Genomic DNA, 21,783 nt, shown 5'->3' on the forward strand with positions numbered 1-21,783 from the left:
ACCAAGTTTCATCCCAATCCCTCCAATCTAAGCGTTTCCCATCATTTTAGGTCTCCCCACCCCAAACTTCCCCCAATGTCACCAGATCCGGTCAGGATTTAAAATAAGAGCTTTGAGACACGATATCCTTCTAAAAATCAAATTTCATGGAGATCCAATCACCCGTTCGTAAGTTAAAAATACCTCATTTTTTCTAATTTTTCAGAATTAACCCCCCCCCCCCAACTACCCCAAAGAGAGCGGATCCGTTCTGGTTATGTCAATCATGTATATAGGACTCGTGTTTTTTTTCCACCAAGTTTCATCCCGATCCCTCCACTCTAAGTGTTTTCCAATTTTTAGGTTTCTCCCTCCCAACTCCCCCCCCAATGTCACCAGATCCGGTCGGGTTTAAAATAAGAGCTCTGAGACACAATATCATTCCAAACATCAACTTTCATTAAGATCCAATCACCCGCTGATAAGTTAAAAATACTTCATTTTTTCTATTTTCTGCGAATTAACCGGTTCCCCACTCCCCCCCCCCAGATGGTCAAATCGGGAAAACGACTATTTCTAATTTAATCTGGTCCGGTCCCTGATACGCTTGCCAAATTTCATCGTCCTAGCTTACCTGGAAGTGCCTAAAGTAACAAAACCGGGACCGACAGACCGACAGACAGACCGACAGAATTGGCGACTGCTATATGTCACTTGGTTAATACCAAGTGCCATAAAAAGAAGAAATAAGGATTAGGCTATGTTTAAGACAACAAACTGTTTTGAAGCAATTTTGTCAAAAAGATCTGTTGAAGTAAGTTTCCGTAAGTCAAGGCCGTATCCAAGATTTTTGTTCGGGGAGGGGGGGGGGGGGCACAAAAACTTAAAAAAATGCATCAAAAATGTGTTTGTATGCATTTTATTACGTTTTTATAATTCAGACAAAAATTTCAAGGGACTGGGGCCTAACCCGCTAACCTCCTTGGGTACGGCCTTTCTGTAAATCAGTATTGTTTTAAGCTTGTCTCAAATTTAAATATTAATTTATTATGCTGGCTGTCTTGCTAAATACTGTATCTATCTAGACACTTACATACGTAGTAACTATAGAATCCCGGCTCGAGCGTCGCCAGATTATCATCAAAAAATATATTATTTTTTAGTTATTATATCATTCGTCTTCTATTTTAATTAAATTACCTCCCACCCCTCTCTCTCCGAAAAAAATTACCCTTGTAAGATCCTTAACAAGCATTGACGTGTTTCACGTTGTCATTATCTAAAAACAAGTTATTAGTTGAGAATTTAGGAATACAAAACTAATTTTATTGGTCAATATTCTGAACTTTGGAGCGGGGGATTATTAAAAAAATTTCGGGGATTCTCGTGTTTCTGAAGAAAAGATGTAGTTGTATTTCCATATTCATTATATTTTCATGGATTGTTATATTTTTACATAATAGAATTTTGTTAATAGCTTCCTTTAACTCTTTCCACGATGAATCTACTCTGAGGTAGATCTCCATGTTTGTGCAGTTGTACTCTTGTATGTTTTTAATATTCAAAGTGAATCTAGGACCTTGATTCTTTTGTGCAAAATCCTTCCATTCATTAATTTGTTTTTATTTTTTAGACAGAAATAGCGAAGAGATTAAATGCAATAATTGCTCAAGTTTTACCATTTTTATCACAAGAGGTAAGTCTGTCTATCAATTAACCAATAATCTTAGGTAGTTTTTAAGTTTGCAATTCTTTTCATGTATTTGATAATCGATGAGCAGTGATCAATTCGTTATATCTTAATTTGATAAGTTATACAATGAAAACTATTGCCTTAGTATATTTTAAAGAAATCTTTGTTTTTTTCAGTGGGGGAGGGGGTGTATCTAGATAGGGTTTTGGTGATTAGTCAGTATTTAATCCGAAGCTAAATGCTACGTATCATATGAAAATGGTGAACATTCTTGAAGTGGGGTGGTACCACATACTTGTATAGGATTATCCTTATCGGTTCTCTACACAAGTACTGACCCTATTGTTTTGAGCGAGGGAAATTCTGTTCTACGTCCCCTTTTAACTGTCGTTCATACAATTATAAAATAAAGAACATATGAGATCATAGGCTTAAAGATAAACGATGCCTTCCTGGCTTCACCAGCATATGTTGTAGTTACTAGAGCGTAGTGGTTACTAAAAGTAAATGATATTTGGTTGAATTTGTGGTTAAATTGTGGGCTAATTAAAAGTTGAAACTTGGGAAAATACGGTTTATGTTGGATCCATTTCTGAGTTTAAGATCTTGGCTGCATTTTGCTGATTCACTACATTGACATAGATAGGGTGACTAGAAGAGGCTAAATCCATGTTCTGTCGTTTCCTCCCCGTTCCAGCAAACTTATAATACAAAGCAGAATTTATGCATACGCACACATTTAGCCTTTACAGCTGATTTTGGACCCGTCTAGGCTATCCTTATAGATATTCCAACCATTATATAAAGGAAAGTGGAATGCAAAATTTTTTTTATTGGTCTTTTTTATGTACTCTTTAAAGCTTGAATACTTGATATCTGTTAACCAGTACACACTCGAGAATTTGGATCTATAAAATCAAGACAGTAACCGCTTTATTTCTGTTGGTATACGGAGACAATTAGCTTCGGCTACATTGCAGCTATATCTTAATACATATTTAGCTGGTATCTTGGTTAGGTTACATTTTGCATGCAGCCCCGGTATATTTACCCCCCCCCCGCCTAATATGTAAATATACAGTCCAAATTATATATCCTATATATATCCCAAACGTCTCAGTTGTTTCAATCCCGTACATTTAGATCCGAATTCTCGAGTGTGTACTGGCTATCGGAAAAGTACCGAGTATTTTTTGTCATGAGTTAACATAAAAAATGTATGCATTTTTGGGAAAATTAACCCTGCAAGCAAGTGAAAGCAATTTTAACTGGTAAGAGCAAAACTCAAGTAGCATATGTTTTTTTCCAGTTTTTTTGCCTTACAGCTCCTGCAAAAATAAAGGCATGGTTAGTTTTCAGGTTTGTCTAGAGAAGTCGTTTTAGGTATTCGGAAAACCTGACCATTTTAAGTATGACATGTTGCATATACATGTTGCAGGGATAAATATGAGGTTTCAATGGATAGGGGTTGTAAACTATGAAGGAAAGTTATTTCGGCAGTGAAATAAGAAAAAAAAACTGTTCGTATTTCTTGCAAATTTTCCATTCAGGGGGAAGGGTTAACCCCCCCATCCCTTATTTTTTGTCCTAATGATTAAAACGTAACAAATATGCGTACCAACAAATTTCCATGCGTTTTTGTACCCCAATCAAAATCCTGGATACGTTCCTGACCTCAGCTTAAGCTGGTGGAATTTAATAGACAAGCTTGAAATCCCAAAATAAAATTAATGATGGAACTCCAAATATCGTGGGTTTGGATTTCCCAGTGGCAAGTTTTTTACCCCAAATTTTCTTTGGATAACTTTCGCTATAGTCTATGTTCCGATTGACTAAATTCTTTTGAATCTCTCTTGCTCATCATTTTGCTGACTCATGGACCTAACGATTAGACATTAAATAATGCATAGACAAAATCATACATAGTAAATATTTTCCAGCTTAGCTTTACGGCCACAGGATGCGTATATGTGCTTCCGCTGAAGCTACTTGGAAAATTTGTGGGCCCGAGGTTTTGGGAGCGGCTAAAGTGATACTTTCAAGTATATGCCCAAATTTGAGAAACATATGAAAAAGATAAAATCCTTCCCACTGCCTTCAAAAATGAGGCTTATTCGGCTATTAATTAAGATTTTATAGAATTAACAAAATTTGATCACATGGTTCAAAAAAGTTTAAAATTTTAATGGAAGAGGTCCAAGTGTTTCAGGAGAATCAACATTTTGTCTAAGATCTGCTTCTCTTGAGACGAGTCTCTTCCTATCCAAATTGACAATGGTAGTTGAAATGGGGTTTTGTGACATTTTCAAAGGCCACCCTCAAACTAAGTAATCTACATTATTTGGTCCAATCTTTTTTCCTGCTCTATTTGAATCCCAAGATCTTTAGAATTTTTTTGGTAAAATTCTAGTTAATTGACTTCTTGCTATCTCGGAAAGGGTTTAGGTTAGGAAAATGAAACTTTGAGGGATGGTTTTACAGGCTAAAGTATGTCCTGGGCAGGTATTTTATAGTACCTACCTCCACTCCTTCTTCCTCTAGAGGGCCCTGAAATTTGCCTACATGACAGGTCTATGCCTATTGAAATTTTGACAAAACAACACTTTACCTTAATTTTCAGTTACTAGTTGCTTTTTCTCTGTCATTAGTTCTGAAAATGCAATTCCTGTTATTTGAGTAGAATCTTGACCCATATCAATATTTTTTCAAAATTTAGGAAATGTATTTGCAAATCTTTAAAACCTTATGAAATGGAATTGAGCAAAGTTATGAAGCTGAAAACAATTTTGTTGTACTTCAATTAAGCAGAAGATCTATTTTACAAGGTTTCACTTTTATAACACACGTATTTTTAAAGGTCATCAAAGGTCAGGGCCCTCTAGAGGGAGAAGGAGTAGAGGTAGTTGCTTCAAAATACCTTCCCGGGACATACTTTAGTCTGCAGATTCATCCCTTAAAATTTCATTTTCATAACCTAAACCCTTTCTGAGATAGCAAGAAGTCAATTAACTAGAATTTTACCCTTTTTTTTATTCACTTTCCATGCTCACGGAATTAGTTGAGAAATCGAAGGTCTGCTGCTTTAACATCTTTGTTGAATAGTCTAGACTTTTTTAACTCAGTAATATATTTTAAAAGTTGTTATAAATAAGTAACAGAATGACTATTTATTTTACTGAATGATAACTTTTTTGTCGATATAAAATGTTAGTGTAAATCGTTGAAGTTTTGAACACTTGACTTATGCCGCGGTCTACAGAAGCTGAATTTTACGACTGTTGGTTGTTTTTCTTTTCTTTATTATGTAAATTTCCAAGAAGCATATTTTTTTCCAGCACCAACAACAAGTAGCAACTGCAGTGGAGAGAGCGAAGCAAGTAACAATGACAGAATTAAATGCGGTTCTTGGGGTAAGTTTATAATTCCCATTGTAAATAAATAAAAAAGCCTATTTTTTTTATAGCCCATCATAAAATAAACATTTAGGAAACGAAATAATGTGTAGAAAGCGTAAACAATTTATAGTCTTAGTAAAGATCATGATGTCCGAAAGCAAAGGGTTATACTACGTTTTTCTTCTAGTGTAAGTTGCAGTGCCACCTTACAGCCTTGCAGGAGATAATTTGCCGCCGGTTACATTTGCTGACGCTTACCATTTCATATTGGTAATTGTTTCAGTAGATTCACGTAGTCAATGTCTGTAAGGAAGATAAAAGGGTGATTTTTTTTTTTTTTTGGGGGGGGGGGGTGGGTGGGTATTCGGAAAGATGTATTTTTCGACTCAGATACGTTAATGAGTTTTTATTCTTCGTCAAAATTTTCATAAATGTTTCTTAGAGAGGATTCCCTCATGTTTGCATGCAACAAGAGCTACATTAAGCACTTTCGGTGTAAAGAAGCGCACAAAAAGTCTTTTGTTTCAAATTTGTGACAATTCAAGAACCGCGAATCGATTAGGACCCTTTTGTTCCAAATATGTGTCACCGATACGACAGTCCTAAATCAAAATGAATTCTGCACATTGAAAACACCTGGCATGGGACATGTCCGCTAACATGGGACATTTGCCCAAGGGCAGCCACTTACGCAAGATGAAGGACGTGCTGGTCGTAGCCTCCTCCCCCCTTAAACTGTAAATGCAGTTTGTTTACAGCTAACAAAATTTGTCATGTAATTCGCTTGTTTTTTGCTTTGTCTCTGGAAATATGCCCCTCAAAAAATATGTTCTTGTGTTCTGCAAGTATTGGGAAAATTTATTTTTATGAGATGAAATCGCCAGTTATTATCGAAAATACACTTTCTTCGCTTTGTATTGATTTTGTTTAAGTAGGTATTATTTACTAAAAACAATCACAAAAACTTTACCAGGAGAGGTCCCTGGGCACTGTTCAAGTCACATGCCTTTAAATCCTTTCCCAGCTTCTTAAGGCACCAACACAGACACGAAAGTAGGGATATTAGGTAAGGGATACGAGTTGCTAAAAACAAAACGTGAAGATCGGCAAAATGTTTGGGAAATATTGAAAAATATAGGAATTATTGTGAACATCTGTCTTCGTGACTGCCAATATTAAGTAACCTTGCTGAACTGTAAATGACTGATGATTAATAAGCTATTGATGAAACAATCCTTCTCGCATCTTCCGCTTTAACGCACTAAGTTAATAGTTCCAATCTTTTATTCAACACAGGAGTGTAATTCATCACTTTTTTCAAGCCATTAAATGCTCAACAGAGCATTAGTAATTGTTAACTGGTTCCCTGATAATTAATGTATTTGTTATGGTATCAAATTAAAGGTGGATTCCCGCTGGTAATTTTCATGTCGGAAATCATATGATTTATTCTCTTTTCGGATTCAATTATAGTGATGGAACAAGTAATGCTATAGAACAAGTGCTGAAGTAAAGTCGATATGGAGATTAGTAGTTTTAATGTCTGCTATGTGTTACTTAACAATTTTCTGTTTAATTTTTTATTGTCCATATGACATATAATCTTAAATATTTTGAAATTTGGTACTTCAAACAAGAGAAACAGAGAGTTGGCTTCTAAACCTACCTTCGAAATCAATCGTCCTTTTTTGCAGCCTTGATCAATTTGCAACAGAGTATAAATCCTTGCAAACATGCAGTACTTAATCGTGTTATGTACATATACCTTCCCAAAGAAAGGAACATAAGGAAAATATTATAAAAATAGTAAATAGTAAAGACCAAAAGGACGTATAAATCTCATAGGATTGTAGGAGGCGGTGCACAAGAACAACCGACCAATGGTAAAACTACTTAACCGGTAATTGTTCCAAGAAATCCTAGCTGATAGTTTATGGCAGTTAAGTTTATACTAGAGCTGGAAACAATAATTCCGTAAATTGGTTTTATAAAACCGAAAATTAAATTCTTTTAACATTAAACGAATTAATCGTATGGGTGCTCTAACCTTGTACTAGTTTTAATTTGCATTTCTACAAGTAACCTACACACAAACTCATTTTCAAGAGATGGGAAAGATTCATCATGATAGCAAAACGCAAACGATTTATTTGAGAGTTATTAGGAAGGATAGAAGAAGTTGCGTAGCTCCTGGGGAGGGGGATCGCTGTTTTTGCGCGTGGCTAGGACCTTCTGTCGTTTACTGTTCGACCCAGCTTGATCTTACCAAAATGGAATAGTTGTCTACAAGTCTGAAGTGGATTTAATTTTTGGACTTCTGAATATTTCTGTTGAAGTGATATTTTCTGTGCATTGATTAGTTAACAGCTAGTTTTTTTTTTGCATCAGCCTTCATAACAGTATTTTAGTATGCTACATTTGGCTTTTGTAGTAGTATTTTAAAGCGTATTTGCATATTAAAACTCGAATAGCAAACATTATTTCAAGAAATAACGGTTGCTAAAATTGATTCCCCCGGTGTCCCCGTTGTAGTTGTGTCCCTGTGTCCCGGTCGTTATTTATATTCCCTGTGTCCCGGTCGTCATTTGTATCCCGGTGTACCGGTCTGTATATACATTCGTTTTTTAGTTTTGTTTTTCTCCTTTATTTTTTTCCTTTTTTTTTCTTTTTTAGTTTATTTAGATTTTTAGATTTTTTAGTTTTTTTATTAGTTTTTAGTTTTTTTTTCTTTTTAGTTTTTTTGTAGTTTTTACCTTCTTTTTAGTTTTGTTAATTTTTTTTTTTACTTGTGTCCTGGTCGTCATTTATACTCCCTGTGTCCCGGTGCTTTGTTGATTGCTAATCGAACATTCCTTTTGTCCTGGTCGCTTTCTCTTTGAGTGTCGTCATTTATTTTTTTCTTTTTTAGTTCTTTTAGTTTTTACCTTTTTTAGTTTTTTTTTAGTTTTTAGTTTTTTTAGTTTTTTACCTTTTTTTAGTTTTTTTAGTTTTTTTAGTTTTTTAGCTTTTTTATTTTTTTTATTAGTTTTTAGTTTTTTTGTAGTTTTTGCCTTTTTTTTAGTTTTTTTAGTTTTTTAGCTTTTTTATTAGTTTTTAGTTTTTTTTGTAGTTTTTGCCTTTTTTTAGTTTTTTTAGTTTTTTAGCTTTTTTATTTTTTTTATTAGTTTTTAGTTTTTTTTGTAGTTTTTGCCTTTTTTTAGTTTTTTCAGTTTTGACGTCACCTGATCCAGTTTTTTCAGGTGACGTCACCTGATCCACGATCCACAGATCCACAGACAACTTATTTTTATATATATAGATAGTTTTTTTTTTTTTTACTTATGTCCTGGTCGTCATTTATACTCCCTGTGTCCCGGTGCTTTGTTGATTGCTAATCGAACATTCCTTTTGTCCTGGTCGCTTTCTCTTTGAGTGTCGTCATTTATTAGTTTTTTCCTTTTTTTTTTAGTTTTTTATTGGTTTTTACCTTTATTTTAGCTTATTTTTCAGTTTTTTCCTTTTTTTTAGTTTTTTTTTATTTTTTATTTTTTTTAGTTTTTTACCTTTTTTTAGTTTTTTTAGTTTTTTTAGTTTTTTAGCTTTTTTACTTTTTTTATTAGTTTTTAGTTTTTTTTTGTAGTTTTTGCCTTTTTTTAGTTTTTTCAGTTTTTTTTTTAGTTTTTTATTGGTTTTTACCTTTATAGTTTTTTTAGTTTTTTAGCTTTTTTATTTTTTTTATTAGTTTTTAGTTTTTTTTGTAGTTTTTGCCTTTTTTTAGTTTTTTCAGTTTTGACGTCACCTAATCCAGTTTTTTCAGGTGACGTCACCTGACACATCCATCCATCCATCCACAGACAACTTATTTTTATATATATAGATATATATATAGAGCTAAAAAAACTGACTGTAGAAAAAAAGACAATATAATGATCTTACGCTGAAAACAAATCTTGGGTACCTTATGTGCACTTTTGGGTACCTTTAGAGAAACTTGAGTTTTCCTGGGAATAGAGGAGGAGCTCTTCCTTCTATTCCTTGCTGTGTGTACATGGCCGTTGAGCTGTCCATCGGGGAATAGTGAAAGATTTCTCATTACAAAGATTTTTTTGAGGCCTTAACGACACGACAAAGATAATTTGGGTACGAACGTCTCATTTTCCATATTTATTAATGAGTGAGCAGAGGAGAGACACAACCTATTAACAAAAGGGGGTATGTAAGAATACAAGACAGTAGAGAAGAAACAAGACAGTTGTATAACCATCATAAAACCCATTTGGGGATAATCTTGAGACAAAGCTAGATCCTAACAATCACAGTATTATAGGCAACCAAATCCCCTTCGCACATGCCGGCTTGAATAAGTATGAATTAGGCAAGAAATTTTACGTAACGCCTTTTGTGAAATAGAATAAGATATGAAGGTGTTTGTTCTCAGATGTTAGTTAGTCATTAGTTACTAAAAAAAGAAAAAGTTGAAATTTCCTTGGCTTGATCGAAAGGAAATTTTTGTGCAAATGAGAAAATTTAGTTCTTAGTTCTGTAATTTTTAAATTTTATCTTCCTTGTATTCTTAAATAGCTTTTATCTAGCGTTTAGACTACTAAAAAACTACTTTGATAGTTTTTATCCAGATTTACACAGTCCTTGACCTTACTGGTTTTTTATTTAATGAGAATAGTATATAGCTCAGGCAGCATTTTGTGAAGGCAATTTTTTGAGATATCTTAAGATTTAAAATCAACTTTTAAATTTATTTTATAAAAGCAATTTTTTTTAATGAAAGGTAGAGCAACGTTAAAACCAATGACCAACATAAAATTTGCTAGTAGGAGGGGGGGACTAACTTCAAGAATGGTTCCCTGACCCCCTCCTCCTAAAATTGGGCTTATACCTTCAGTATAATTAACACGCTTAACCAGAAGATGATCCAATGACAGTGGGGTTACATAGGCATATTAGCCTCCCCTTTTGCATTGTGATAGTTTGTGAAAGTGTTGTCAATCATAAACATCGCATCACTTATAGCCAGTTTTCCCCTCTAAAATCCTGCAAATTGTCTAATGGTAATGACTCTTAGGGTATATATTGTTTCTTAATCCCGCCAATTTAGCTGTTTGGTTATCATGGCTGCAGCTGTAGCTGTAATCTAGTAAAGAACGAACCATGGCTAAATTTAAAAAAACGCTTTTTGAAAAAAAAAATTTCCAGGTGACAAAAATTACTCTTTGAAGTTGATTGAGGAATTGTAACCATGATGGTAGAAGTTTTGTTGTGAAAACAGATTTATGGTAATTTCAAAAGATAGTCTGAAAACCCTCGGAAATCGTATCAGATCGAAATTAAAAGTGCACCATTCGACTCGCCACCGTTGAAAAGCCACGCAGGAGAGTTACAGCCCCAACCGTTAAAAACAAGGAAAATCGCCTTTTTGCATGGGTAGCACTGATCTGTCCTTTTCTTCACGTTTTTTTCTTCGATTTTGACAAGAGTTGCTCTTTACTTACCTTTCATTACAAAGAACGGTTTGATATCTAAGATGGAGAAATTTTGAGAAGATTTATCTTCTTTCAGTAAAAAAAAAAAAAAAAAAAAAAAAAACAAACAAACTAGCCTGTTAAAAAAAGAAAGAAATACTTTGGAGGTGTTATTGAAATGTAGAAAACTTTTAGTTTAGGAGAGGGAAATCAAACAGAGGTATTTCATTGCGGGGACAAAACAGAAAAGAAGGAAATCTCTTTATTATATTGCGATTGCAAAAAAGTTAAACATGACAAACAAGAAACAAATGTAATAAGAAGGACATGTTATTTCCGAACTAATACAAAAACGTTCCATTGCCGGTTAAAAAGATTCAGAGAAACAAACTTGTCTCTAGTAGAATAAATGGCTATTAATGAAACTTAGATTAGAGAAAAATAAAGCAAGCTGGGAATTCAAACTAGGTATCTAGCTAAATAAGATACAAATTGTCAAAAGAAGGGAAAAAAAGAGACATATGACGCGGGTGGGAGTCGTGGAGGGGGATATGCCTCATAATTATTTCTGCTCATTTTCAGTTTTTACGACTCTTTGGTTTTATTTGAAAAACTTCATGTTTTTCCTTGAATTCAAGCTCCATAAGCTATTGATGCAGATTATCTGTATTGATACAGCTAAAAACTTCCTCAAGTACAGAACAAGGGTCTACACAGCTCAGTTAACCACCTCCTATTTCTCTGTCTTCGGCTGGGAATGCTGTGCGTGGTTGAGGGCAAATCATCTGACGCTTCTAGTGTTCTCCCAGATTTCTCCAGCTACCCATTTGGAGATGGGTTGACTCTGTCTGAGCGTACGGAGTCACAACGCTAACCCCGTCCGAAGCCAAATAATCAGTGACATAAGGACTGGAGCTCCTTAACCGAAGAACATGGGATTGTAATCCCAGCGTGCCAACTAATGATATTCATATAGACTAGTATGAATTAATGGACCCTATTCTTCCTAAGTTAGGAACAAATGGTTTATTTAAAAACTCTGTTATTCTGGGATTTATTATGATGTGATGGACGGTTCGGTTGTATCTTTTTGGTTTTAATTTAAGTTTTAATATGCATTTAGGCTTTGTATCTCTTACTAATTCTTTTATTTTGCTGATCTTTGCCATTTATCTCTTTCAGCAGCAAAGGGCAGATTTGCCAAGGCTTTTGGTTAGTATTTGATTTTTTATTTCAGCACTTTGTTGTTCGAACGCATGCACTTCTACCCCTCCTTGTTTTGCTTGCCTTGGCTTGAAGATAAAGTAAATCTTTGCTCTGAAATAATCTTTTGAAAAAAAAAAATGCTTTTTATCCAATTTTTCTCTAATTGCGTTCTTTGTCACTCTGGGATGGGACCTATTGACATCATTTAAAAACAGATGTAGCAAATATTTAGGTGTTTGTAGAGATCTTGGATGACAAACAAAGAAACACTCTTAAAAACAACAAGGAAAATTTTCTCAAGACAATGGAATTCAACTTAGTGAATATTTCGGCCCTATGTCCATGGGCCGTCCTCAGCACATACTAGCAAAAATATAAAAAAAAGAAACATACATTAAAATATGAACTTTAAAACTAAAAATGTTTTTAAAAACTTTTAAAATACCCCTAGCATCATCAAGTTCGACCCTAGCATCAGCTCTAGCATCAACGAAGTTCAACCAGGACTGATAGATATAGTGAGGTGAGATGGAAATATAAAAAAAGAAGCTGAAAGATGGAAATTACTGGTAAAGATAAAACCCCAGTTACTCGTTCAAGAAGGGTATATCAAATACCATGTGACTGTGGCAATTCCTATGTTGGCAGAACCTGTCAGAATTCAAAAAACGCGTACACCAACATAAAGAATACTTAGACAGGGTATTTCGATTACGCGAGTCACACAATACTTTTTGAAAAACCCTCATTCATTAGTTATACTTTGGGCATAAAACAGGTGGTTTTTGAATAACTGAAATTAGATTCATAATAAGTCAAATATTTCTTTAATAGGGGCTTAGGGGAATGCTCATTTAATTCTTTATACACCATTTTATTTAAAAATGATCTAACAAAATATTTTTTTAAAAACCAATAGATAATAGTAGTGAACCTGTGACGAAAAGGTCTTTAAGGCTTGCTGCCAAAAAAGCAAGATTATCTTTGAAAGCGTGTATTTAATTACTTTTATTTCGTTTGAATGAATTTTATCATCTCAGCTCACTATATCTATCAGTCCTGGTTGAACTTCGTTGAAGTAATGATGCAAGGGCTGTTTTAAAAATCTTCCAAAACATTTTTAGTTTTTATTTTGCATTTTAATATAATATTAAATATAAGCTTCTATTTTATATTTTTGCTTGCGCTATTTTGAGGACTGCCCTTGCACATAGCCAAAATATTCCTTTTTTGCACCTTGCACCTTGCCAAAATATTCACTGAATTGAATTCCACTCTCTTGAGGAAATTTTCCCTATTTTTTTTCTAATTTTTTCTAAAGGTAGTGTGGTCTTCGTAGCTATTTAGATCTTTGGTGACCCAGAAAACAACCATCTAGGTTACTCCATTTTTTTTTGTGCACCCCTTCCAAATTCTTCTCCATGTAGAAATACCTTGGTGTAGTTTAAAAATGTTTATTTTTTTTAATTTTGTAGTCAATTGTGTTTCGTGAAGGGCTTTTGTATTGTTCTGTCCCTTTTCTGCTCCAAGCTATTAATTCGATATGAGGTTTCAACTTTTTATGGATGTTCACCTAACTGTGAAAACTGTCGAATATATTATTCAGTATGATTAAGATTTTCTAAGCGTATATTCTTATATTTAAGTTGGAATAGGCTTCGAAGAATGATTGTGTCTTGCACTTTAAATTGATTATAAATCGAAGCATGGCACGGGAAGAAGCGGCAGCCTATAGAAAACCTGGCCTTTGGGTTGCCAAAATTAAAAGTTTAACCCTCAAAAACAGGACCTTATCTAGGATTTTCTTTTTTTTTGGGGGGGGGGTGTCAAAAAAAAGAATTTCCAAATTGCAATAAAATTTGTTTATGTTGTTATTACTTTTGTATGAGTTGGATAAAGTATGGTGGGGGGCTCAAACTGAGGATGGCCCAGTCTAAAATATCACTATTTACGTATTTTTAAATGAATAATTAATTTAATCTCTTCCAATGCATTCCTTGAATAATGTATCATAGTGTCTGAATCTTTTCTCCTTTAGACGATGCGCCGCAAAGACATATTTGAAAAAATGATGACATTCTACCATTACCAGATAATTCTTCTTACGTAAAAAGTAAACTTTGTCGTTCAAAATCAAAAGACATTTCCTATATACATAACATATTCCACGGAAATGGGTGAATGGGCAAAAACGAACAAATAGGTGAATAATATGGGAAATGTAAGGAAATGCCGGGAAAATAGTATAATTTCAGATTTTCTTAGTTAGTACTGGGAGGTAAACTGTTTTCCGAACGGATTGTCAAAGACTATTTTGATATTTTGCCACTGACAAAATTTCAGTGTAGTTTTAGTTTAGCATATTTTTTTTGAACTATAAAAATTGATTGCTGAGAAGCAACCTTCAGCCAAATATAATCACGTCCTTCGGCCCAAAAGAACTTCTTGGGACATTGATCAGTTTTATGGGGTCCATTCAAAGTCTCTTCGGAATGGTACAAACCAGTGGACAATTTTCATTTTGTTTGGGGGGAGGGGGACTAACGTTTGAAAAATGGTCTTTTGTGCCAAAAAAGTGTTATATTTCTCCCTAGGATTACCAAAAGCTGCATCCAGCGTAATTTGGTCGTTTAATATGGTCATATGGTCATTTAAGGGGCAAGTGAAAAAGGAAGTGAATGGTCTGACCCCCCCCCCTTCCCCGTGTGGACGTCTTAAGGTCTATGTCGATCGTAACATTCAAGTTTAAATACATAATTTTGTATTAGTAACACTTAAAACTGATCGCAGCGTTAAGCTCCCTATGGCCTTCACACTGGTAAATACCCATCAACCATCTCACTATGTTTATAGTGTCTTCTGCACTAGAGTCCTCCCAAGATATACCCAAAGTTTTAAGCCATTTTTGGGAATCACGTCCCAGTCCAACCCAAATATCTGGCTTTTTCCGTAGCCCTTACCGACTACTTAGTAAAATGTTCACGAAGTTCACGAAGACACTTGTTAAAATTTCCCTGTCCAGTTTTGTTTTAACGCCCGATGTTTTTGAAATGCATTGCGGTATAACTTTCTGACTGTATATTAAAATCTATTACTTATTTCTTATACTAATTTATTTGGCCTTCTTGTGTTTGTCTTAACTTTTCTCGTTTTAATTTCAGCAACAATTACATGCCGGCGGTCTTCCTCACGCCGGACCTCCATTGCCATTGGGGCTCGGTGGCCCTCATCCTGGATTACAAGGGGGTCCAGGTCTTCCCCCATCATCTGCAGCAGCTGCATCTTTATTAGGTAAGCTTGTTAATAATTTTCTCCGCTACTTAGAGGGTCTCTCTTTAGTGGAATTTGATTTGATAGAGAACGGGAAGGGGGAATGAGATACATTTCAATATGAAAAGGGGAAAGGGCTTTCCGTTTTGAGTAATGGATTCGGCTATTGTGAAGATCGTAATTTGATCTGTTCAAGGTTTTTCGTATGCATGAACAGTTGGAGCTTTTTTATCGAAAAATTTGAACAAATAATAGGGCTTAGTAGCGACAGGAAAAGCAAGGAATAAAAAATCAACTTTTTTCATTTGTGTGTGCAATATGATTTTGTGTTTTGTTAAATAAAGTTTATCTTGCAGTTGTGCTAGAAATTTAAGGTAGTTGTTTAAACATGGAATGATTCTGACCGCGGTTTGAATTTGATCCATTTTATACCACTGTTCCGAAAATTGAGCCAGTCAATGTATTGAAAATCATGCGGCTAATACCCAGGATTTTTTTGGGGGGTGGCGGACTATGCGAAAATATCAGACCTTAGAAGGAAAGTTTTATAAATTCTCCAGTTAAAGAGGAAGGGTTCTGAAACCCCGATACATTCTATGGGCGCTCCGGTTAAATTATTTAACCATGAATTATATCTCGAACTTGAATCTTATCTAGTCTACTTTATTGTTTGAACTGCTATGTGTCCGATTCGAATTAAAGCAATGAAATACAATGCTCTGCTGATACTAAAGAAAAATTCATAGAGTTAAAGAAACGGTTAACAGAGTAAAGCGTGAACGAAAAAGAAGATCCTTCAAAACTATATGGAATGCAAATAAAACTAGCTCGTCAACAGAACATCTAAAACTGCTAGTTAAGAAAAATAAATTTTTGGTTTTCGGTTACTATGAACTGTTTTGCTCTTTACTAGATGGCTGCAATATGATATTGTGGAAAATACTTTATTGTTCTTTTCAATCGAAATGGTGCCTGAGCGGTTGTTCTAAAAGAATTGGGACAAAATTTAAACCTTAGATTAAAGAGTATGAGGGGTCAGCTCTCCTCACATACAGAACAAATTCTATTCGCTTTTAATGCCACTTTTCATTTTCATTTGAAAAAAAAAAACATGTTTTTTCCTTTTATTTAATTCGAGCTAGAAACGCTTAGGCTATTGCCGCCTGTATAGAAATTGGGATTTCCTATGTACGAACTAGGATATAATTTTACTGATGCATCAAGAGGGATATTTGCAAAATAACAATCAAGTGTAAATAATAAAAAAATATCTAAAAAGGATTAAAGTTAATGTGTCATGTGAGATCACCAGACTGGTGAGACAGCTAAATGTGACATCCAAGTGCTTAGGCTGATGGGTAGTATGAAGGAGAAAGGAAACGAAATAGTTTATACTATTTTTCTTCTTCTTTGACAGGGCTTTTAGACATGGTCTGTTATTCGTTTTTCTATAGTTTGCCAAAAATCGATGTTTATTTAATTAGGCTTCTCAGTTCTAGTTAAGTCCCTTAAAGCCATAGAATTTATTGTACTGTTGTAAAGAAACATTCTATCAGGTAGTCTGGTGAACAATGAATGTCTAGGGTTAGTCTGGATGGTTTCTACCAGATCTGAATCATGTGGTTTGAGAGGGGTAAATCTGCAAGAGTTGATTTTAGAGGTTCAAGAGCAAGATTTTAGAGGTCAAAAACAGTTTTAATGCCAGAAAACCGGCAATTTTACGGGTGCCTAACCCTGTTCTAAAGGTATCGATTTTTATGTTGCATGTTACTTCCTGAAATTTTTGCTAGATACCTCTGTCATTTGCGGTTCTGGCCTCTCTTGTGCCAGGGCTAAATCTTACTTAGCCTTCCCACAGAATTTTCAGGCCAATTTAACAAAATTTTAATTTATTAAAAAATTATTTCCAATCTATTAATCAATTATAAGTTATTTATACTTTATTATTTGATAATTATTAAATATTTTAATTGTTATTATTTGATTATTGTTTTTACTTTTTTAACTTTTATTGTTAACTAATTAATAATTTATTAGCTATTATTATCTATTAACTGCGCCCTCTACTTTATTTTTTTTGTATAAAAAATAAAATATCAAAATTACTAAATCACTTGCACCCCTAAAATTTCTGTGCCCAAGGCATGTGCCTCCTCTGTCCCCCATAAGACTGCCCAGACCTCTGATCACAATCCGTGATTTAGCATAAACTATCATTACTAGAAACTGTTATTCTCCAATCTATAGCTCTGCCGTATTCTAAGAAAATAAGCAATTTAGACTACTTCCTTTTTTGTCGTTATTTTATAGCTATCATTAACGGGCAGTAACAAGACAATCCTTGTCCTATTCGAAAAGAAAAGCAAAACAATCAAACAAGTCCCTGTTATACCTTGTGAACAGATTTTAATTTACGCCTGCCCATTGCTGATTAATTAATGTCTAGGAGATATACATAACGCCTTTTTGTGGGTTCAGACATAATGCAAGATTTGAAATCAGACATAGATTCAATGGCTACATACCTGAGTCTATTGCCTATCTGTCGGTCCCAGAATTAATGTCGGCAATCAACCTCCGAGGGGTTGTGTTCAAGTTGGGATCTTGACCACCCATACCGAGGAAAAGACGATTAGTTTAATAACGCATGTTATGGGCTTTTGTTCCGCCAATCTTATCATTCGGTTAAATGTCAGAGTCAAAAGAGGAGCATCTCCTATCAGTATTGCATCTTCTATAGAAGAGGGGTGGCTTGTAATCCAAATTTAGTTAAAAATGAAAGATTTTTTTTGGCATTGTTAAATGATCATGTATTTTAAGGAATTCCAGCATATAATGGTATTTTAAGGAATGTGCTTGAGTTTGCAATCCATATCCATTTTTTTTCAAGCATAATTATGCTGCTGCAACTGTAATATCAAGCAGGAACTTGGAAGAATATGCCTGTACGAAATTATTAATTGTAATAGTTTTTATTCTTGACATGTCTAGTTCACCTCCTGCTAATCTGAATTCTTTCAAAAAGGAACTTTAAATCATACTACTACTACTAACAACTCACCACAGCATCAAGCCGCCTGAGTCTAACATAGCTACATACGCTCCTCCTCCATCCTAATCCATTCAAAGCCCCCCTCTTTACACCCTCCCAGGAAGTCCCAATTTCCCTTAAATCTTTCTTTACGACATCCTCTCACCCCAACCGCGGACGACCGGCTTTCCGTTTAGTCATAGACCGTTGACAGAAAAGGACAGTCTTTAGCCGTCGGTCATCCTTCATACCACAGAACCTGCCCTAGCCATTTCAACCTTTCTTTCATTATAGCCCTAGAAAGTGGAATTGAACCATAGCTTTCATAGGACAAACTAACAACCCGTAGGCAATTTCTCTGGAAAACATCTAGCAAATCTTCCTCCGTTTTTCGGAGCGCCCATGCTTTAGAAACCTATTAGACCACTTTCATCACTGTAGCTTCCAATATTCTAATCATGGTTTGCAGACTCATCTTCCTATTATTCCAAACTTTATTCAACTGTGAAAAAAAATTCACAGTTGAATCTTTTAGCTATGCAAATCCTGCATAGCTAAAATTATTTCCTCACTGAATTTGTTATCGGGACAAACTGATTGATATTTTGTCAGTTCAAACCTATTTTGCTGTTCACTTATCTCATATATAAAAAGGACACTGTAAAAATGTTTCTGCTACTGTTATATTGGAGATTAACAAAAACTCATGTCCTAATAATAGAAGGCCAAGACTAAGAAAGAGGAAGGTAAATAAAGTTTGATAAGGAAATAATTAGAGAATAGTCAAAGAGGACCTGCCATAAAGTTTGTTTTGTTTGGGTAGTGGCAAGCATACGTAGTTAGCATGTGTGTAACGTTGATTACCAGGTGGATTTGGCCAACTGCCGCCAATAAGGAAGACGACAGTTTTGTCGCCTTTAACTGATTTAGCTTTTATTTACCTCTCTTGCTTCCTTGCCAAATTTTGTATCCCTGTTTCCGACACAATTATTGTATTGTTGCTACTTGTAGCCATGCATACCATTTGAATTTACAAGAGAGGCTACTGCTGGGGTTGGCTCTTGTCAGCTACCCTACATATGGGTTAGCCGTACTTCCTGCAAGCTTGAGTGTTGTGCCAATTGAAGTCTCTTTTATGGGTTTACACCATCCTTGCTGATAATAAACATAAGTTCATTGACAAGATGCACTCGCAGAATCCCTTGGAAATATCACGATTTTCTTATATTTTCCTTGTAATTCACTTGTTGTAAACTTAGATACTATTTCGAACTATTTAGTTTAAACTTCAGTTTATTGATCCACTTGTCCTACAAGGGATGTCGTATGATGTCTTACAGTCAACGCAGTAGCGTAGACATGATAAATAGCTTAGTTAACCCTTACCTTAAAAGCTGTCCTATTCAACTTAGGCCTACTCCAATAGACGGCATTAGTATTTGGGGTCTCAGTTAACATTCTGTAAAGTTTCCAAAGTCATGTCATGAAGTTATTGATTTGGAAAAAAGAATACAGCGGAATTGGCAGGTTGGTTTAAAGCCATGGGTGTAATTAACTTGAATTGACACTAAAACCATTATCTAGAAATACTTTTTCACTAATGGCAGTCCGACAGCTTTCCAGTAGTCGAGAATGCCAGGTCGAAATCTCGCGAATATCGCTCGTCATTGAAGAGAGGTCTCCCTTGAATTTTTTTCCTAGCCACTTCATTTAGAGGGAATGGTCGTGGAAACTTTTGAAGGGGCTCATTCAGTTGAAAATTGAAAGCTCTATCGCGTTTTGAAAGATAACCGATTGAAGGTTTACCAGTTCCTCTTCCATGTTCCTTTTAGAACCAGGGTTCACTTTAGTCATACCCCTAGTCTCCATAAGGGATTAATCTAAAAAAAGGAGCCTCGCGAAAATTTGGCGGAAAAATGTGGTAACTCCTGACTTAATGCCAAAACTCCTAGCTGCGGACTGATTCGGCAAATAAAATTTTCTGAATATTTTCATCCTTGTAAATCCCGTTCTGTTCAAATGAATGGAAATTTGATTGACGGTTTGATTCATCAATTATAAGTAACGTTCTTTAAATCAAATATATTGCCTCAAAAATTACCAATGGGGGTTTTCACCGTTTTATTTCAATAAGAATTTTCTTCACTTGTTTTTCAGTTCTTTAAACGTTATTAAGTTGGTCAGTCAAAGGGGTGGGGTCCCAGCTCCTGTTTGGACCCAAGATTAGTCCAAAGAATCAACCAGGAAAAAGTGTTCAAGAACGAGTAATTTCATTCAGGCTAAATTCTTTGCACTTTTTTGGGCAAGCGTCGGTGAAAAGAGTAGGTTTTATAGTTTGTAAGAACTACATCAACACCCAAAATTTACCGTTTTGAATAGCATTTCGTAAGAAAAGTATTTGTTTGTTAATTACTGTAAAGTTAATCTACCGTCACTTTTTGGATCATTAGTGAAGCGATAATGTTCTCTGAAGCAGTATGAATGAGTTCTGCTTCAGTGATTGGACAGTTTCTTGCAGACGATACGATTGCATGCTTTTTGGCATTGATTGCAATACATTGATTTTCCTTTTTCCTGGTGCTTTGACACTTCAAAGAAATTGAATATTCAGGTCCATTTTTAATTGTTTTTTCTTTTTCTTTCCCTCACGCTGTTAGTAATAATGATACTCTATCCGTGATGTTTTTTTTTGTACTGTAGAAACTTCGAAAGGAGCGTATTCGATTTGAAATTGAAGGCTCCAGCTCCCTTTTTAAGAGTCAAAAGTAATCAGAGCCCTTTTTTGTCTCCCTCCTGCCCTTTTTTGGAATTGAACATCGAATTATGACTTGGTGAGGCCGTTGATACAGGAATTGAAAGTTCTAATACCCCTTTTGAGGATTGAAAGTAATTGGTCATTTAATCCTTTGTGCTTCCTCCCTCGCCTGAACCCCCTTCCAAATATAATCAAAAATTTTAGGTACCCATTTTGCTCAAAATAGTCGAGAGTTCGACTTATATACCTCCAGGGATGGCATGACCCCAACAGCTCATGGGACAATAGTCATAAATGACACTCTGGTCTTAGTTTGAATTATTGTTTGACTTTATTTCGGCTATTCTTTTGGTTTTAATATAGTTAAGAAAAGTTCCTTTTTTATATATTTTTTAAAGTTAATCTAATCAAAGCAGTGACAATGATTTTGGAGCCGAGGAATCTGCCCGAATAAGATTTTGTTTTGGATTTTACGGACGGTAAATATTTTGTCTTATTTTTGACATGGTCAAAATCCATCTGAATCTCTGTTTTGCAAAAAATATCTTTACAGGGTCATTTACAAAACTTGTAAAATACGAGGGAGTTAGAAAAAAAGCAATTGGATTTAGGGCAGTGGATATACACACCCCTTGCGTACGTTTAATTTGATATGGGTGATGACATATGCTCTAATAGGAATTATCTTGGCTCTCACAGTCGAGTTTCGCAAATATTTCTTATAATATTAGATGCGGCCTAATTTATCTAAATAATAATAGTAAAGAAAAAAGTATTTACAGAGACATGCGGAGAAAAGATATCTGGGTAAGGGCAAACACCTCTCGTATCAGTTGAGAATATTGAAAAAGCAGTAAAAAAAAGATTTGGGTTGGGTTTCTGGGGATGGAAGTGCCAAAAAATTGTAAGTGTAATTTGTATGAAGCTATGGGGCAGTCTCAATATTTATAGTTTCTTCTTTTTTTTGGGGGGGGGGAGGATGGTCACGTCCTCCTAAC

General features: G+C 34.9%; 1 protein-coding gene across 5 annotated transcripts in view; it reads left to right on the forward strand.

Annotated features, from left to right (window-relative positions):
• LOC136027286 (transducin-like enhancer protein 4) overlaps positions 1-21,783 on the forward strand; it is a 128,501-nt gene that overhangs the window by 20,552 nt on the left and 86,166 nt on the right. For 2 of the 5 annotated variants that reach the window (XM_065704378.1, XM_065704380.1), the window contains exons 5-8: positions 1,613-1,675; positions 5,008-5,082; positions 11,706-11,735; positions 14,891-15,020. In XM_065704378.1, the coding sequence (XP_065560450.1) occupies positions 1,613-1,675; positions 5,008-5,082; positions 11,706-11,735; positions 14,891-15,020 (298 nt within the window). The remainder of the gene's footprint in view (positions 1-1,612; positions 1,676-5,007; positions 5,083-11,705; positions 11,736-14,890; positions 15,021-21,783) is intronic. The other 3 variants (XM_065704381.1, XM_065704382.1, XM_065704379.1) reach the window with 2 other exon arrangements.

This window comes from Artemia franciscana, chromosome 5 (assembly GCF_032884065.1).
Source record: "Artemia franciscana chromosome 5, ASM3288406v1, whole genome shotgun sequence".
Classification (NCBI taxonomy): domain Eukaryota; kingdom Metazoa; phylum Arthropoda; class Branchiopoda; order Anostraca; family Artemiidae; genus Artemia; species Artemia franciscana.